Below are 17,891 nucleotides of genomic sequence, written 5' to 3' on the forward strand. Positions count from 1 at the left end.
TTTCCGTGCTCTTTAAGGTTTGCCTCCCGATTCTGGAGGTTTGTTCTTTCAAATGTTACTTTGGAGGACGCTGGTCTCGTCAGTCCTCAGGAGGCTTGGCTCTAACAAGACCTTACCCCTTTTGCCTCAATAACCTGAAAGGATAAAGAGGACTCTTTGCTGATAGAAACTTGGGTTTCATCCTTGCTGCCCAGTGGCATTTCTGACCCTGAACTGATCTTTCTCAGAACAAAACGCAGGGCTTCCAGGATGCTGTCTTTCTGAAAGTCAGAGGCTAGTGGCACTCCCTGGAGGGAAACCTGGGTTCTGGCTGTCTGGGGAGTAATGTTGGAGCCAGAGCTGGTGACGGTGCTCAGCTCTCCCTGGGGAAATCTTGGAAGGGAAGAACAAAGAACTGGCCCATGAGGGTTACCTGATACTAATTCATAGAAATCCTAGGACACTTTCAACCTTAAAAACAAACCAACCCAAAGTATCACCTTCATCTTCTCTCACTATTTACTAGATTTTTAGTGATAATTAAAGTTTTTACATCTCCAAAACTTAATTTTCTTGTTCAAAAAATTAAAACTAAAGCTAATAAAACCTAAAAGATTTTTGTAATTCATCTAACGTAGGTTTTGGGACAGCATCTGTTAAAGAGATAAAGTGTAACATATGAAACAAGATCTAGAATGTAAATGTTAAGAACTTAAATGTTAGAGGAAAGTAACTGCACAAGCTAATCAGGCAGGCTTTGTCAGTACAGTGTGCGTGAGTGCTTCCTGTGCTCCAGTTACTCTAAGTTTTTGTTTTGTATAGTGCAGTTCTGGGGCTGGAACTCAGGAACTTGCGTATACTGAGCAAGTGCTCTGTCACTTAGCTACACCCCCAGACTTTCATTAGTTTGCTTTTTTTTTGTTGTTGTTGTTTTTGTTTGTTTGAGTTTTGTTTGTTTGTTTGTTTGTTTTGAGACTAGGTTTCTCTGTAGCTTTGGAACCTGTCCTGGAACTAGCTCTTGTAGACCAGGCTGGCCTCAAACTCAGAGATCTGCCTGTCTCTACCTCCTGAGTGCTGGGATTAAAGACGTGCGCCACCACCGTCTGGTGCTTTCCTTGAATCTTGTTTAATTTTTACAGAAGTCATGTAAGTATTTATTACATTTTAGAGTTTAGGAAAACTAAGAATCAAAAAGCTAGGGGCTGGAGAGGTGGCTCAGTGGTTAAGTGCATGTGTTCCTCTTGCAAAAGACCTGGGTTTTTGTCTCAGCACTCACGTGGTGGCTCAACAACCATCCCTAACTCCAGTTCCAGGAGATCCCGTACATTCTTCTCACCAGGCACATGTGTAGTACAAAGACACATGCATGCAAAACACTCATGCACATAAAATCTTTAAAAAAAAAAAAAGTTAAGGGGCTAGAGAGATGGCTCAGAGGTTAAGAGCATTGCCTGCTCTTCCAAAGGTTCTGAGTTCAATTCCCAGCAACCACATGGTGGCTCACAACCATCTGTAATAGGGTCTGGTGCCCTCTTCTGGCCATATACACACAGACAGAATATTGTATACATAATAAATAAATAAATATTTTTAAAAAAAAGTTAAATAAGTTAAACCATGGAGCTGGCGAGATACTCACTGGGTAAAGACAACAAGCCGGGCGGTAGTGACGGCATGCCTTTAATCCCAGCACTTGGGAAGCAGAGACAGCTGGCTCTCTGTTAGTTTGAGGCCAACCTGGTCTACAGCTCTACAGAGAGTTACTAGGACAGGCTCCAAAAGCTACAGAGAAACTCTGTCTCTCTGAAAATAGAAAAAAAAAAAAAACAAAACAGCCTGGTCTACAGAGCTAGTTCCAGGACAGGCTCCAAAGCCACAGAGAAACCCTATCTCAAAAAAAAAAAAAAAAAAAAAAAAAAAAAAAAAAAAAAAGAGAGAGAGAGAGAGAAAAGGTCTGACAACCGAGTTCTATCACTATAGCCCTCACACAGGTGGACAGAGAGAACTCTATGAAGTTGTCCTCTGGCCCCCAAATACATATAATAAACTCACACACAGTAATACTTTTAATTTAAAAAAACAAAAGTCCCACATTGTAAGACTCTTAAATAACAGAGCCATGATTGTACTCAAAGCTAAGGCTCCACCTTTGGCTCTGATGGAAGAGACGAAGAGCTGGACGTGAAAGGATGCTGGAATGGAATCAATAAAGAGAACAGGAAGAGTGAGAAATCCCCACCAGGAAAGAACAAAAAGGATGAGGGAGCGCACGTGCAGGAAGACTGGTCAGTGCTTAGTGTCTGGCTAGAGCAGATGGTTTTTGAGCTGAGGTAGAAACAACCTAGTTAAGATCATTGACCTGTGGAATCTGGACCTGATCTAGAGAAGGGCAGGGACGCACTGAAAGGTTCTGAACAGCAACTGGCATTAGACAGATGAGTTTTTTCTTTTGTTTTTCAAAAGTTCTGGAACTCGCTCCGTAGACCAGGCTGGCCTAGAACTCACAGAGATCCACCTACCTCTGCCTCCCGAGTGCTGGGATTAAAGGCGTGCGCCACCACCGCCCAACTGGACAGGTGATAGATAATTAAGGAAGACTATTCTGAGTGGACGATGCTGGCTCACGCCTTTAATCCCAGCAAAGGCAGGTGGATCTCTGTGAGTTTGAGGCCATCTTGGTCTCCAGAGAGAGTTCCAGGACAGACAGGGCAACACCGAGAAACCCTGTTTCAAAGAGAAAAAAAATAAAGAATATTATGGTGGCACTGAGTTGAATTATTGAGGGAAAGAGTGAAGGAACAAAGGCAGTTAGTAAGTTCTTGGGAAAACCCTTTAATCCCAGCACTGAGGAGGCAGAGACAGGCGGATCTCTCTGTGAGTTCAAAGCTAGCCTGGTCTATATAGTGAGTCCCTGGACAGGCACCAAAGCTATAGGGAAACCTGTCTCCAAAAAGAAAAAGAAAAAAAAATATCAGGACCTGGGATACTGTCTAGGAAGGAAAATCACAGGTCATGCAACAGCCAGAGAGACAGTTACAAAGAGCAGGTTAGGCACCAAAATATTTTTACTCTCATTTAGCAGACTGGGCACCTTGACAGCAGTCTAAATGATCATCACTAATCTTGCCGTAAACTTCCTGTACCCCCAGATGCCAGCCCCCCAGGTTTTGGTATATTATGAGACATAATCTCCTTATGTAACCTAAGCTGGTCTAGAACATGTAATACTTCTGCCTTATACTCTCCAGAGCTGAGACTTAAAGGTTATATGCTACAACATCCAGCAACACACACACACACACACACACAGAGAGAGAGAGAGAGAACCCACCCCCCCCGACAGGATTTCTCTGTATAGCCCTGGCTGCCCTGAAACTCTGTAGACCAAACTGGCCTCAAACTCAGAAATCAGCCTGCCTTTGCTTCCCAAGTGCTGGGATTAAAGGCGTGTGCCCACCATGCCTAGCTTAAAGGAAAAATTGTTTTGCCTGGATAATAGGTGCCCTGTAATTGTCCCACAAGTGCATTGGGTGACCGAAGGTCACAGACTTGAAGACTCAGACCTGGCTTCCATAAGATCTTCTAAGTGAAGGAGTGTTAAGTGAGGAGGGAGGGAGCTGGAAGTTGAACAAAGATAATGTGAAAGGAACTCTATAGACTTCCCTGCCAAAGTCAAATCTACAGTTTCCTTCTTCCCTTTCTCTTAATGATACTTCCATGTTTGCCAAGTAGCAACCACCAGTTTCAGGGCGTATCAGATTGCTTGGGTTACTCTGCTATTTGCCTTGCTGTTTCCAGGGGACGAGCAGGGGAGGGAATCCACAGCCTCTGCTGTTGTTACCAATCAAAAGCAACCAGCTCCGTAGCCATCCCCTGTGGCTCTGGCTCAGGGCAGAGGGAAATAATGGCGACAAATTGACAGAGGCCACATTGTTAAGTTACCATAGAACTGTAGGTTCTTTTGGTCATAGGGATGGTGTTATCCTGGAAGGGGTTTGAGATACAGGTAGCTTTTCCTTGCCGCATGAGGAGGTACTGAGAGTAGCATTGTGTTTATCATAAGAGTCACTCTGTAAGCAATGATGAAATTTAGATTCTATTGCTTTAAACAGGGAAAATGCAATTTATTGAAGAGATCAGATAGGGAAAAATAAATAAGTGTGGAAGGAAAAGACCAGGTGGTGGTGGCGCACACCTTTAGTCCCAGCACTCAGGAGGCAGAGACAGGCGGTTCTCTGAGTTCAAGGGTAATCTGGTCTACAGAGAGAGTTCCAGGGCAGCCAGTGCTGCACAGAGAAACCCTATCTTGAAACACCACCCCCGCTAAAGAAGTGTGGACCTTTGAGGAGGTCATTTGGGCTGAGGAGCTCAGTGCCTGTTTCTAAACTGCCAGGGATCAACCTCAAGGACTTTGCAGATCTCTTTGGGTGACTCTGACAGTGATAAAACATCATGACCAAGCCAGGCATAAGGGTGCATGCCTTTAGTCCCAGAAATTGGGAGGCAGTGGCAGGTGGATCTCTAAATTTGAGGCTGACCTAGTCTACAAAGAGAGTTCCAGGACAGCCAAGGCTACACAGAGGAACCCTGTCTTGGAAAAAAAAAAAAAAAAAAAAAAAAAGACCAAAAGCCATCTGGAGAGGAAAGGATTTATTTGACCTACACTTTGGGTCACAGTTCATCATTGAAGGAAGGCAGGCAGGAACTCAAGCAAACCAAAAACCTGGAGGCAGAACCTAATGCAGAGAGGCCAGGAAGGACTGGCCTTGAAGTGACAGAGATCCACCCACCTCTGCCTGAGTACTGGAATTAAAGGTGTGCGCCACTACTGCCTGGCGTAGAATTAGTTCTTATCTGTACTCTTCAGTAGATGAGAATGAGAGGCAGGATGAAAATTGATAGATGAGCAACGTAGAGGACCACAGCAGGTTTTCGGGGAATTGCAAGGGACTGAGTGCATAAAACCAAAACCAAAAACTAAAATCACTTTTCAGTTATTTTTATTAAAGCTAGAAAAAAAGCAGGTATGTTGGTACAGACTTACTACCTCAGCACTTGTGAGGCAGAGGCAGGACAGTTGTCACAAGTTCGAAGCTAGCCTGGCCTACCTTATTCTGGGCTAATCAGGACTGCAGAGCAAGTGTCTGTCATTCTCTACTCTACTCCCTTTGCTCCCAATAAATTAAAAACCAGGAAGACAGAATAAGATAATGTATGGTGTTTAGAGAATGTGACAATAATTGATGTTCCCCTCATGGGGTTTGGTTGGTTTTAGTTCTGTGTGTGTGCCCGCGCGCGCTCACCCAGGCACTCGCCTGCGCTGGTTCCACTGCCTGTCATACCGCGTGGAGCTGATAACCCAACTCTGGTTATCCTAGAACTTGTTATGTAGACCAGGCTAGTCTAACTCACAGAGATCCACCTACTTCTGCTGGGATTAAAGACAAGGCCTGCCATGCTTGGTGGCTTCTTTGGGGAGTTTTTAATACTAAATAATTATAGTATCCCATACTCACATGGTGTTCTATAATGTATAAATGCTTTTTTAAGCATTTCATGTACTTCATCCCAACCTTAAGACCCTAGTTTTATCTGTTGCTTATATTTACAACTAAATACAAAATGCACTAAGATAGTGTGTTTAAAATTCAGTGTATGTAAGTACACGAAACTAGGCTGGGTTGGAGATCCCATCGCTGCTGTGTGGCAGGTGTTCTGCTCTAGTGCACTTGTATTTCATTCTTGGCTTTCCCCTGTGACTGCAGAAGTGTGTCATGTGGTCTCCATCTGTCCCTTCCCAACCCAAAAACAGGCCTGAGACTCTATATAGATAGTTCCTCTTTTTTTTTTAATTCTACATGTATAGGTGTTTTGACTACATGTATGTCTGTGTACTGTTTTGCATGCCAGATGCCCACAGAGGCCAGAAAAAGGTATTCAATCCCCTGGAACTGGAGTTACAGAGAAATGTGGCAACCAAGTGGGTGCTCGGAATTGAACCCCGGTTCTGGAAGAACAACCAGTGTTCCCTGCTGAGCCATATCTCCTCCCTACTGTTTCAAATACTTTTTTTGTTTGTTTTGGTTTCTCTGTGAAGCTTTCACTGTCTGGGAACTCACTCCCTAAGCCAGGCTGGCCTTAAACTCACAGAGATCCACTTGTCTCTGCCTCCCAAGTGCTAGGGTTGAAGGCTTGCACCACCACTGTCTGGCCATTTCAAATGCTTTTGAGGAGATTGCTTACAATTGAAATTATAGCTGGATGTTACCCATACCTATAATCCCAGCACCCTGGAGACAGATAGGAGGAGCATTGTTAAGTTTGAGGCCAGCCTGGTGTACCTAGCAAGGATAAAATAAAAAGTGGCACAATTTATTGATAAATTACATGGAATTGTGAATATCTGCCAGTTAAGGTTTTCTGAGGAGTTTTACAGTTCTACTCTGCCCATTCCAAGAATCTTATCTACCAAGACAATCATATAATACTTAACTAACATAAAAAGAAACAAGAAATATAAAATCTCGTCTGCAGACTTCCCAAGACTTCCGTTTTGTTGACTTCTGTCCTGGCCCTGACTCTCCATCTGAGTTATAGACGGGCCATCTACATGCATCTTCCAACCCTCACACCCGCTCCCCCTTCCATTGCATGGTTCTTGTTCCCTTGTGTGTAGCATGCTTCTTTTCTCTTTTCCTTCTCTGACTCTCTACTTTCTCTCTACTCTCTTCCCTCTTCCTGATTTCTCACTCTTCCTTCTTCAACTGGCCAGTGAGGTTCTGCCATATACAATCAATCTGTTTATTATAGAGAAATTGATATTGTCCATTTTCGTTTAAAACTAAGACTCCTAGAACCAGTGTGTTTATCCTCAATGCCTCTAAGTGGTTGCTGCGTGGTATTTTAGCTCATTCCTTCATTATCATCTCTAAGAAATGGACCTAGTTCTCCACTCCTCTGCCTGGTTTCTCTGGTTCTCCCAGTCCCCAGCCTCTCGCTTTCTGCTCTGCCACCTTCCTCTGTCACTGCCTTCCACATTTCGCTTCTGGCTCCAACTCCTGTGCTAGCTCATCTAAATTCTTTTTGTTTTATGCATGAGTGTTGTTCCCGCATGTATGTATTTGTACTGCATGTGTCCAAGTGCCTGTGGAGCCAAAAGAGTGCCTAGGTCATCCGAAACTGACTTTGTGAACCCGAGCCCTCAGCAAGAGCAGGAAACTCTCTTACCTAACCACAGAGCTACCTGCCCAGCCCCCACATAGATTCCTTAACCCTAAAAACCTTCCCTTTAAGCTAAAAACCTCCCAATCTTTGATGTTGTTTGCTTTCTTATCTTTCCAGACGATCAATACTTTGCAAGCTTTGATTTTACTATGAAATTTATCACTTACTCTAAAACTTAAATTAATTTTTTAACTTTTTATTTATGTGTATATTTATATGTGTGCATGTGAATGCCACAACTTACAGTGATGGACATGACTTCTCTCCTTCCACCACGTGGGTACTCCAGTGATTGCACTCAGGTGGTCGGGCCTGGTGGTGAGCACCTTCACCAGCCCTGAAACTTAACTTTAAAGCTGTTGGTGCTTTACATGTGAGAACATTGTATTTGGCCTGGTTCTAAATAAGGGAGTCCTAATACCAAGATATGCTCTCACCTAAGGGGAGGCTTCCAGTAGCAGAGAAATGTTCCTTTGCTCATCCTCCTTAGGAACCCCGGGGAGCCTTTAAAAGAGGTGACCTGGCTGACCCAGAGGATGGTGTTTATAAATAGTGCCCAGCACCCCCTCCTGTAAAGCCTGTCTCCCTAATCCTCTCTCTAGATTGGAAGTGACTTGACCTTTGAGCCTTAAAACTCGGGACTTTTTTTCTCTGAAAATTCTGCTTAACAAACTTTTGTTGAAGCAAAAATGTTTTATTTTCATTTTAAAATTTTATATGTATGGGTGTTTTGTACACATGTATGTCTGCATACCACTTACATGCAGAACTCACTGAAGTCAGAAGAGGGCATTGGATCCCTGGAGCTGGAATTAGAGACAGTTTTGAACTGCCATATGGGTGCTGGGAATTAAACCTGAGAACTGTGGAAGAGCTGCAGGTGCTCTTAACTGCAGAGCCGTCTCTCCAGCCCCGGAGCAAACTGTTTCCAGCCAGATGAGCAGGCATCAGATTTGTTTTCACTTTTGAGAGCCAGCTGTTCTCATTGTTTGGGAAATTTTATTTGGTTGGTGTTTATTTTAGCTTGTTTGCTTCTTTGAGACAAGGCCTCTCTCATACGCAATCCTGCTTTAGCCTCCTGCATACTAAGATTACAGGCCTGTGAATCAGTTTGTTTGCTTGTTGGGGTATTCTGTTCCTGTCTGTGTGTGTCCCTCAATTCTGAGAATGAGCCCAAGGAACCCAGGACCCTGAGAAGCTAGCCCACCAGAGGATCAGCCTTCCTTTTCATTCCTAAAGCCACAGAACTTGGAGGAGCCTTAGTTACTTCCACTCCACCCACTTTGGATAAAACTCTCTTTTGTATTTCTCTGGTTTCATATTGTTTATAGTAGACACAGTCTAACAAGCTTCTATGCCTGTGAATGAAACACTTGATCTAGACATTAGCAGTTTTCAGGTTAGGGTACATGAAAGTAATAAAAATTGTTGAGTTAACCAAGAAAGTTTTTTTTATGTGCTTGAGTGTTTGCCTGCATGTATGTGTGTATGTGCACAATGTGTGTGCAGTGCCAGATCCCCTGGAACTGGAGTACAGGCAGTTGTGAGCCACCTGTGACTCCAGCTTTAAGAGAGCCAGTGCCTTCTGGCCTGTCTGGACACCTGCACTTGTGTGCACAAACCCACACAGAAGCACATGTACAAATACCTAATTAAAATCAGGTGTGGGAGGGGCTGGAGAGACGGCTCAGAGGTTAAGAGCATTGCCTGCCCTTCCAAAGGTCCTGAGTTCAATTCCCAGCAACCACATGGTGGTTCACAACCATCTGTAATGAGGTCTGGTGACCTCTTCTGGCCTGCAGAGATACACACAGACAGAATATTGTATACATAATAAATAAATATTTAAAAAAAAAAAAAAAAAATCAGGTGTGGGAGAATTAAGTCAGCCATTAAGAGCACAGGCTGCATCTTCCAGATGACCTCAGTTCAGTTCCTAGCATCACATCAGGAAGATCACAGCCACCTTTACCTCTGACCCCAGGGGAGATACCTCTGGCCTGTTTGGATGCCCATACAGATACACAAACATACACATTTATTTTTTGACATTATAGTATAATTGTATCATGTTCCCTTTCATTTTCCTCCAAACCCTGCCATATACCTCCTGCTTGCTCTCTTTCAAATTCATGGCTTCTTTTTCTTTTTTTTGGTTGGGGGAGTTGCGGGATGCTGAGACAGGGTTTTTCTGTGTAACAGCCCTGGCTGTTCTATCCTGGAACTCACTCTTTAGACCAAGCTGGCCTTGAACTCACAGAGATCCACCTGCCTCTGCCTCTGAAATACACCTCTTTTTTCTTAATCTTACACACACACACACATATAATCTTTAAATAATAGAAATAAATCTTTTTCTTGCTGACATGGACCAGGGGCATTTTCTCATCAGATGCAACTTGAACTGAGATCGTTTCTTTAAGGCTTTTCCGGCTGTAGCTTTTTGCTAAGAATATCTTTTCTGCCTGTAAACCAAAAATTTTGGTGATAACTGCCATTTGTGCTTGAGTTTGTTTTTTAATTTCCAGACGGTCTGATGTGCATTTGGTGTAGTGGGCACATAGAACACTTCTTTGGCCTCTGCAGAGCAAGTCAAGTAAAGACAGCGTCTTCTGAAAACCTGGGGCTTAAGGCGTGTGGGCCAAATCTGAGCACAGAATGGCTGGACAGGATGACAGTTCCAGTAGTTCCCATCTTAGAAAGGAGAACCTTTCTCTTAAGATGCAGGGATAGGCAGGCAGGTTTTTAGTACTTAAAATTTTAAGCTATGACTTAAGTAGAAACATATACTGAAGATTTATTTAAATTAGGTTACTTAAAGAGGAAGTGTTTAACTTAACTGCAGAGTTCACGTAGCTTGTGGAAAGCCCTGGATTCCATCTCCAGCACAATAGATTAGTGAATTCCTGTGAAATGTGGAGCAGAGGAGGTGAACCCATAGGTAAGGAAGGAGAACACACCCAAAGAAGAAAGGCGGGCATGACCCTGGCTCCTGGCCTAGTTATTCCATAACCCTGGGCTTCTGGACAACCAAGCTTGTGTGTCTTCTGTATCAGAGCAAAACATAGACCTGCAGGTGCATGCGGTACTGCCCCTGTGGTGCACAGCAGCTCTTCTGTGCAGGGCTCTCAGGTGACAGCTAGTCAGACAATGGGAACGCAGCAAAGATCTGCCTGGGAGGGGGGCGGAGCAGGTCCTGCACCAGAAGGCCGCACAGCAGGAAAGGGACAGTCGGTTTGTCCATGCAGGCCCACACTAAGTATTCTCAGATGCTTGTCCAGTGCCATTTTCAGGACCTCTGAACTGAGGTCTCCAGTGTCCCAGCTTCGGCCGTGTGCTTACCCCAGCTGTCCAAGGCCTGGGAAAAGAAAAGCTGCATCTGCTAGCTGCTGAGGCTCAGCACAGCCCCTGCCTCCCAGAGGAGGGTGGTGGCATGGTGTCCTTACTTACAGAAGAAAAGCGCGTGTAAACTCCCTCAGCTGCTCAGCCCTCTCCAGTGCTCCTGACAGCCTTACAGGCTCCGTTTCTTTCCTTGGTAACAGCAGCACTCAATTTTCTTTGTCGACTACTTTTTTTATTTTCCATTCAATTATTTACACTTCCTTCCCTCCTCCCAATCCCCTCACGCTCCCCCACACCCCCTTCTCCCTCTCCCACCCTACTTGAGAGAGGGCAGGGAACCCTGCCCTGTGGGAAGTCCAAGGCCCTCCCCCCTACATCCAGGCCTAGGGAGCTGTGCATCCATATAGACTAGGGTCCCAAAAAGCCAGAACATGCTGTAAAAACAAGTCCCAGTGCCTTCATCAATGGCTTCTCCGTCAGCCCCCATTGTCAGCCACAATCAGAGAGTCCAGTTTGATCACATGCTCATTCAGTCCCGGTTCAGTTGGGTTTGCTGAGCTCCCATTAGAACAGGTACACTGCCTCAGTTGGTGGACCAACCCCTCGCGGTCCTGACTTCTTTGCTCATCTTCTCCCTCCTTCTGCCTTTCAACTGGACCTTGGGAGCTCGGTCCGTTCTCTGATGAGGGTCTCTGTCTGTCTCCATCCGTCGCCGGATGAAGATTCTATGGTGATTGTGAGCATGGGGGTGAGGGCAGGGATGGGAGTAAGGTTGGGAGAAAGGGGAGAGGGGGAGAGGGAAGGGAGAAGGGAAAGACTGGCAACAGCTTGGGGTAGTGGGAGGGTGGAGATGGAGGAAGGGCGGATATAGGAGCAGGGAAGAAGATACCTACATTAAGGGATCCATTTTAGGACTGGCAAGAGACTTGGCTCTAGAGGGGATCCCAGGTGTCCATGGGGATGTCCCCAGCTAGGTCCTTGAACAGCAGAGGAGAGGGTGCCTGAACGGTCCTTGCCCCACTATCACGCTGATGATTATCGCGAATACTTTTTTCTTTTTTTTTAAGATTTATTTACTTATTATGCATACAGTGTTCTCCCTGCATGTATGCCTGCAGGCCAGAAGAGGGCACCAGACTTCATTACAGATGGTTGTGAGCCACCATGTGGTTGCTGGGAATTGAACTCAGGATCTTTGGAAGAGCAGGCTCTTAACCACTGAGTCATCTCTCCAGCCCTGTTCTCTACTTTTAAAAGAAAAAAGGTTTTCAGTGAATTTTCATATTTTTGTTTGCATTTTGTTTTGTTTGAGAAAGATAAAAGCAGTCTGGCCTCCAACTCACTGTGTAGCTGTCCTCACACAAGGTCACAAGGGTGACCTTGGACCTCTGACTGCCCTCCTAAGGTAGTCCCACCAAGTGTGGCCTCTGTTCTGTCATTCTTGTCATTAGATAGTAGACCTCTTAGGCGATTGTCTACTTCTCCTGTCTCTTTTAATTCCATTTATGTACACATTGTGTCTGTGTGGGGTGGGCAATGCGCTGGTGCCGCTGCACAGTGGGGCAGTCAAGAGCACAACCCACAAGAGTCTGCCCTCTGCTTCTACCCTGTGTCCTTGGGACTGAACCTGGGTTATTAGGCTTGGTGGCAAGCACCTTTACCCACTCAGCCATCTCACCAGACCCCTTTTTGTGTCTTTATTCACCTATTTTTTTTTTAATTTTCCTTAATAGTTTTCTTCAGTTTTTCTTCAACCTTTACATTAGCATTTTTGACTCTGGCACCAAAACTTGTTTTTCTAGTGGTCTTTTTGTTGCTGCTGTTGTTCTCCAGATGTGTTATTACGACCTCACTTATTGTATCAAACACAGAACGTAGATACTTAAATTAGATATTAAGATATTTTTGGCTAAGGAGATTATTAGTTGACTAGCCTATGAATTGTAGCAGCCATGAGCCACAGAACATCACCTAAAGTATACACCTGTTATATAAAACATGGGTCATTTTTAAAGATTGCTTGTGTATATATTATTTGTGTGCACCTGTGGTATCTGTGTATGACTTTGGCACCCAAGGAGGCCAGGAGAGAGCATTAGATCCCCTGGAGCTGGAGTAACTGGCGATTGTGAGCCACACCATGTAGGTTCTAGAAACTGAACTCTGATCCTCTGCAACAAGTAGCAAGCAGATTGGGGTTTCTCTCAGTGGTAGAGCACTTGCCTGGAAACGCAAAGCCCTAGGTTCAATCCTCATCACCCGAAGAAGGGAGCAGAAACACAAAAACTTGAACCATTAATCCCAGCACTCAGAAGGCAAAAGCAGGCAAATCTCTGTGCGTTCAAGGCCAGCCTGGTCTACAGAGTTAGTTCCAGGATCGCCAGGGCTACCCAAAGAATCCCTGTCTTGAGGGGTGGGGGAGGGGAGAGAGAATAAGCAAGCAAAAAAATTTTAAAGTAGCAAGCACTCTCTCTCTCTCTCTCTCTCTTTTTTTTTATGTGCATTAGTGTTTTACCATGGCAAGTTTCGGGTCCCCTGAAACTGGAATTACAGGCAGTTGTGAGCTTCCATATGGGTGCTGGGAGTTGAACCCGGGTCCTCTGGAAGAGCAGCCAGTGCTGAGCTGTCTGTCCAGCCCTAAGTAGCAGCCACTCTTAACCACTGAGCCATCATCTGGTGCTGTCTGTCTATTATTTTTGTAACTTTTTTTAAGTTTGCATCTTCATCTGTAGTCCCCTTTTTCTCTTGTTTTGGGTTGTCTTTCATAGTAAATACCTTCTTGATTTCTGGTGATTCTTGACTGATACATGTGTTTGTGCGTGTGTGTGTTTTCACGTGCATGCATGCATGCATGTATACCACAACACTTTTGGAGAGGTCAGAGGACAAATTTTGGGAATCTATTCTGCACTTCCACCATGAGATTCAGAGATCAAACTCAAGTTGTCAGGCTCGTGCAACAAGCGCCTGTACCCGCTGAACCAATTCGCCATTCCTTGGCTGTCTACTTTTAAGAGCAGGACACTAAAAGGCTGTTTGGTAGCTCCGTGCTAGTAAACAAGGCTTACAGGCCTGTGATCCCCATGATGGCACTGTCGGTGTGACTCAGTGCCTTGGCAGTACCCTGGATACCCTCCTGTGCCTTTTACTGTTTTGGCTGATAAGATTCCTTTGACACATTTAGATTTTTTTCACTATTCATTTTCTAGCCCTCGCTTACAATTTTTGTAACTGGAGGTTTCTCTCTCCTGCCTGCCAGTTCCCGAATAACCACTCTGAGGCTTAATATTGATTACAGCTATTTGGCCAATGGCTCAGGCTTCTAACTGGCTAGCTCTACATATAAATTAACCCATTTCTAACAATCTGTGTGTCGCCATGCGCCCTATGACTTATGGGTAATGCTCTGGCGTCTTATTCCTCCAGCGACTGCTGGCATCTTCCTGACTCTGCCTTCTTTTTCCCTGTACATTTGCTTGGATTTCCTGCCTGGCTCTATTCTTCCTGGCAATTGGTCAAATCAGCCTCTTTATTAACCATTAGTAATAAAGTATATTCACAGCATATAGAAGTTGGCTATCTTTGAGGTCTTTTTTTCTTCCCAATACCGGGGATTGAACCAGGACCTGCAAAGGCTAAGCAAGCTCTCTACCACTGAGCTATATCACACCTTGTCTCTGAATTCTTATGTAAGATAATGTAGATAAAAATCTCTCTGGTGGTCTCTGCCTCTTCCTTTAGGTATCTTTTGGACTCCCCTACATATACCCACCTGCTTTCATAGGAAGTTTGGCAGACTTGACACAAACTAAACAGAGTGGATGGGATGGCAAAGTGAGACCCTCCACTGCACGGTAGGAGTCACTCTGGGGACCTTGCTTTTCCTTAATCATGTTTGATCAGAAATTGGATGAATCTTCGGGATGCCGAAACAGGAAAGATACTCTGGCAAGGAACAGAAGACCTGTCTGTCCCTGGTGTGGAGCATGAAGGTACTTTGCAGACCCTTGAATGCACAAGCTATGCCCAGTGCCAGCACAGACCCTGGCACCAGGGAGCTAAGTAAACACACAGCCAGTAGACAGGTGAGCCCTGCCGGCAAACAGAACACTTCTTGTTCCACTTTTACATTTCTTTCTCTTACTTCCCCAAGTCCACTTTAGCATCGGGCCATACCTAGATCTAGGATGTGATGGCTCATACCTGTAATCCCAGCACTTCGCAGATTGAGGCATGAAGATCAAGAGTTCAAGGCCAGCTTCAGCTATATAGTTAATTCAGAGCCAATCTTGAATCACTTGAGACCCTGTCTCAAAAAAGAAAAGCTATAAGCTCAGGTTTCAACTTTTTCCCAAACAAAATTTCCATTTTTATCTCTCTGGAGGAAAAGGGAGAAGGTGAAGCATTTCAAAGAATCAGAATATAGAGAAGGTCCCGTGCAGCCTACATAGAGGGAGGACGTTCCCAGCCTGAGCCTGCCAAGAGCAGCTAGGTGAGGCCTGTGGAGACACCAGGTCTTGTGTTCCTTGGCAACAGGTCACGTGTGTTGCCCTATTAGATCTCTCCTTCAGCGGGAGTGTAATGCAGCCACCAGGGCACTTCATGAAGTTTAATAAGCATGGAATGTTCTCTAAGGCAGCCAGAGGAACTCACCGGAACCTATAGCATCACAGTCCTGTGGCTCTCATTTAGAAGGGTACCAACCTCTCTCTCTCTCTCATCAGCCCGTGTGCCCAAGAAAATCCTCAAGTGCAAGGCAGTGTCTCGAGAACTGAACTTTTCTTCTGCAGAGCAAATGGAAAAATTCCGCCTGGAGCAAAAAGTTTACTTCAAAGGGCAATGCCTAGAAGGTATTCTGCCACCTGTGCGCCTGGAACCAGGGTGTAGGGCAGGGCGAAAGGCATAGCGGTGCTTTGAAAATACTAGTTTTATAACCAGTGGAATCCTACATCCTGCAATGAGGACCCCAGTGAAGACAAAACAAGGCTAGACACGCCCTGGAAGCTTGGGGGCCTGTGCCTGGACCTGTGTGGGATTACAGTGTGGTCTTGGAAGAAGCGGCTAGGATACAGTGTAGCTAGTATAGGCCTGTACCTACACATTGTAAGCTATACCTAGTAGGGACTCCCTGCATGAGCTGTCAAAATGTAAGAAAACATGTAGGCACCATAAAACTAAAATTCCACAGGCATTTCTACCTTTATTTTAGTGCACATCTTCCTACTCCTAAGAAAATACTGTTTAGCTGGGCTGTGCTGAATCCCAGTACTCAGGAGGCAGAGGCAGGTGGATCTCTGAGTTTGAGGCCAGCCTGGTCTACAGAGCGAGTTCCAGAATATCCAGGGCTACACAGAGAAACCCTGTCTTGAAGAGAAAAAAAGAAGTCGTCTGTGCACAAAAGAAAAGTCTGCGCAGGTGTCTGTGTCCTTTGAGTGCCTCTGGTGTAGGAGGAATCCGATAGGTTCCTTTCATGGTTCCGGGTAGGAAGAGTCCACTCTAAAGGAGAGGGACAAATAGCCTATGGTTCCCATACCCACAGATAGCGCCTGCTCACTGGCTTTTCCTTCTTCCTTCAGAGTGGTTCTTCGAGTTTGGCTTTGTGATCCCTAACTCCACAAATACCTGGCAGTCCTTGATAGAAGCAGCACCCGAGTCCCAGATGATGCCCGCCAGCGTCCTAACGTGAGTGAGGCTTCAGGGAACATCACAGTGTGTCTCAAAACAGGCTTGGGGCAGTCGGGACTCCTGGTCCTGTTCACAGGCAGAGATCTAGAGAGACGCGAGCAGAGGAGTACCCAGGCCTGTGTCAAGATAACTGACTTTTGTCCTGTGAAAAATAACAGGACAAAATCTTTAGACCACATTTTAAATTTCCGGTTCACCCTGACAACTTATCTTTGGGTGATAATGTGTTTTGTTTTTTGGGGTTTTTGTTGTTGTTTGAGACAGAGTTTCTCTGTGTAGCCCTGACTGTCCTGAAACTCGCTTTGCAAAATAGGCTGGCCTCGAACTCAGAGAGCTCCCCCTGCCTCTGCCCCAGTGTTGGGATTAAAGGCGTGCGCCACCACCGCCCTGCTGAGTGATGTCCAACCTTGCTGGGCTTTGCTTTCACGGACACAGTGAGGGCGAAAACTGAGATGGCGTTGAAAGAAAGCAGCACAAAATCGATGTCAAATCCAGCAGGTTCGCTCTCTCATTGCGTCCCTGTATGCTCTGGATCCCCTAACACATCCTCCAGAGGCTCCATCGTAGAGGGTAACATTTGGGCCGAGGCTTCCAGAGACTGGCCTAGAATTCAGTAATTACTTCCTCATCAAAGAACAGTTCATTTGTGTTGTCAAAAACCACTGTCGATGGCCAGCAAGATGCCTCAGCTAGTAAAAGTGCTTAGTGCCACAGACCCAGTGGTCTGAGTTTGATCCCTGGAGCCCAGGAGAGAAAGGTCTCTGAAAGTTGTCCTTTGACATGTGGTGTGTGCTATGGTACATGTGTAACATGTACACCACATGCTCCTGCAGCGACACACAGATCATACACAGATACACAGTAATAATAATAATAAAATAAAATGTAAAGACATTGTTAGTAACTGCCCACTTATCATTTTCTCGTGGGAGGAGATTGAGTCTTTCAAGTATTTCAGTAGGCCTGGGGATGTATCTCAGTGATAGAGAATTTAACATAAGTGAGTTCTACGCCTAGCACCGCCAGAAAGAAGTGTCAGTGGTAGTGTTGTCTAAAAGTTTAGACCCACGAATAATTGTGTAACCCTAGGTCGTCTGCCAGGAGATCCTTCATGAGAGCCACACCAAGTATAGAAGAGATAGAGGCGCTATAGCGATGGCTCAGCAGTTCAGAGTACCAGCTGTCTCCACAGGACCCAAGCTTGAGTCCAGCACGCACTTGACACCTCTCAGCTCTCTGTAGCTCCAATCCCATGTGGTCTGATACCCTCAAATAGCCTCCACGGGCACCAGGCACATGTATGTTACACAGATTCACATGCAAGCAAAACAACCATGCACATAAAATAAAAATGTTTTTCTTTGAGACAAGGTCTCTCTATTTAGCTCTGGCTGCCCTAGAACTTGCTATGTAGACCAGGTTGGCCTCGAACTCACAGAGATCTCCCTACTCTGCCTTCTGAGTTCTGGATTAAGGGCATGTGCTACCACACCCAGTCTTAAAATAACGATTTTTTAAAATAAAATATTAAAAAAAACCCTCAAAGGTAATTTGGTATGACAGTAATATTCCATTTTATAAATGGGAGCACTGCCATTTGTGACTCAGTGGGAATGTTCTTTCCTGGCACTCACAAGACTCTGGGATCACTCTCTGGTCCA

General features: G+C 45.1%; 1 protein-coding gene across 1 annotated transcript in view; it reads left to right on the forward strand.

The window, feature by feature from the left end:
- The window catches only part of Pde6d (phosphodiesterase 6D), a 47,750-nt gene that overhangs the window by 27,871 nt on the left and 1,988 nt on the right, over positions 1-17,891 (forward strand). Inside the window, exons 2-4 of the mRNA XM_041650267.1 lie at positions 14,449-14,537; positions 15,270-15,395; positions 16,122-16,227. Coding sequence (XP_041506201.1) covers positions 14,449-14,537; positions 15,270-15,395; positions 16,122-16,227 — 321 coding nt within the window. The remainder of the gene's footprint in view (positions 1-14,448; positions 14,538-15,269; positions 15,396-16,121; positions 16,228-17,891) is intronic.

This window comes from Microtus oregoni, unplaced genomic scaffold (assembly GCF_018167655.1).
Source record: "Microtus oregoni isolate MIOR12 unplaced genomic scaffold, Mior012 000004F_ref0000308, whole genome shotgun sequence".
NCBI classification, from domain to species: domain Eukaryota; kingdom Metazoa; phylum Chordata; class Mammalia; order Rodentia; family Cricetidae; genus Microtus; species Microtus oregoni.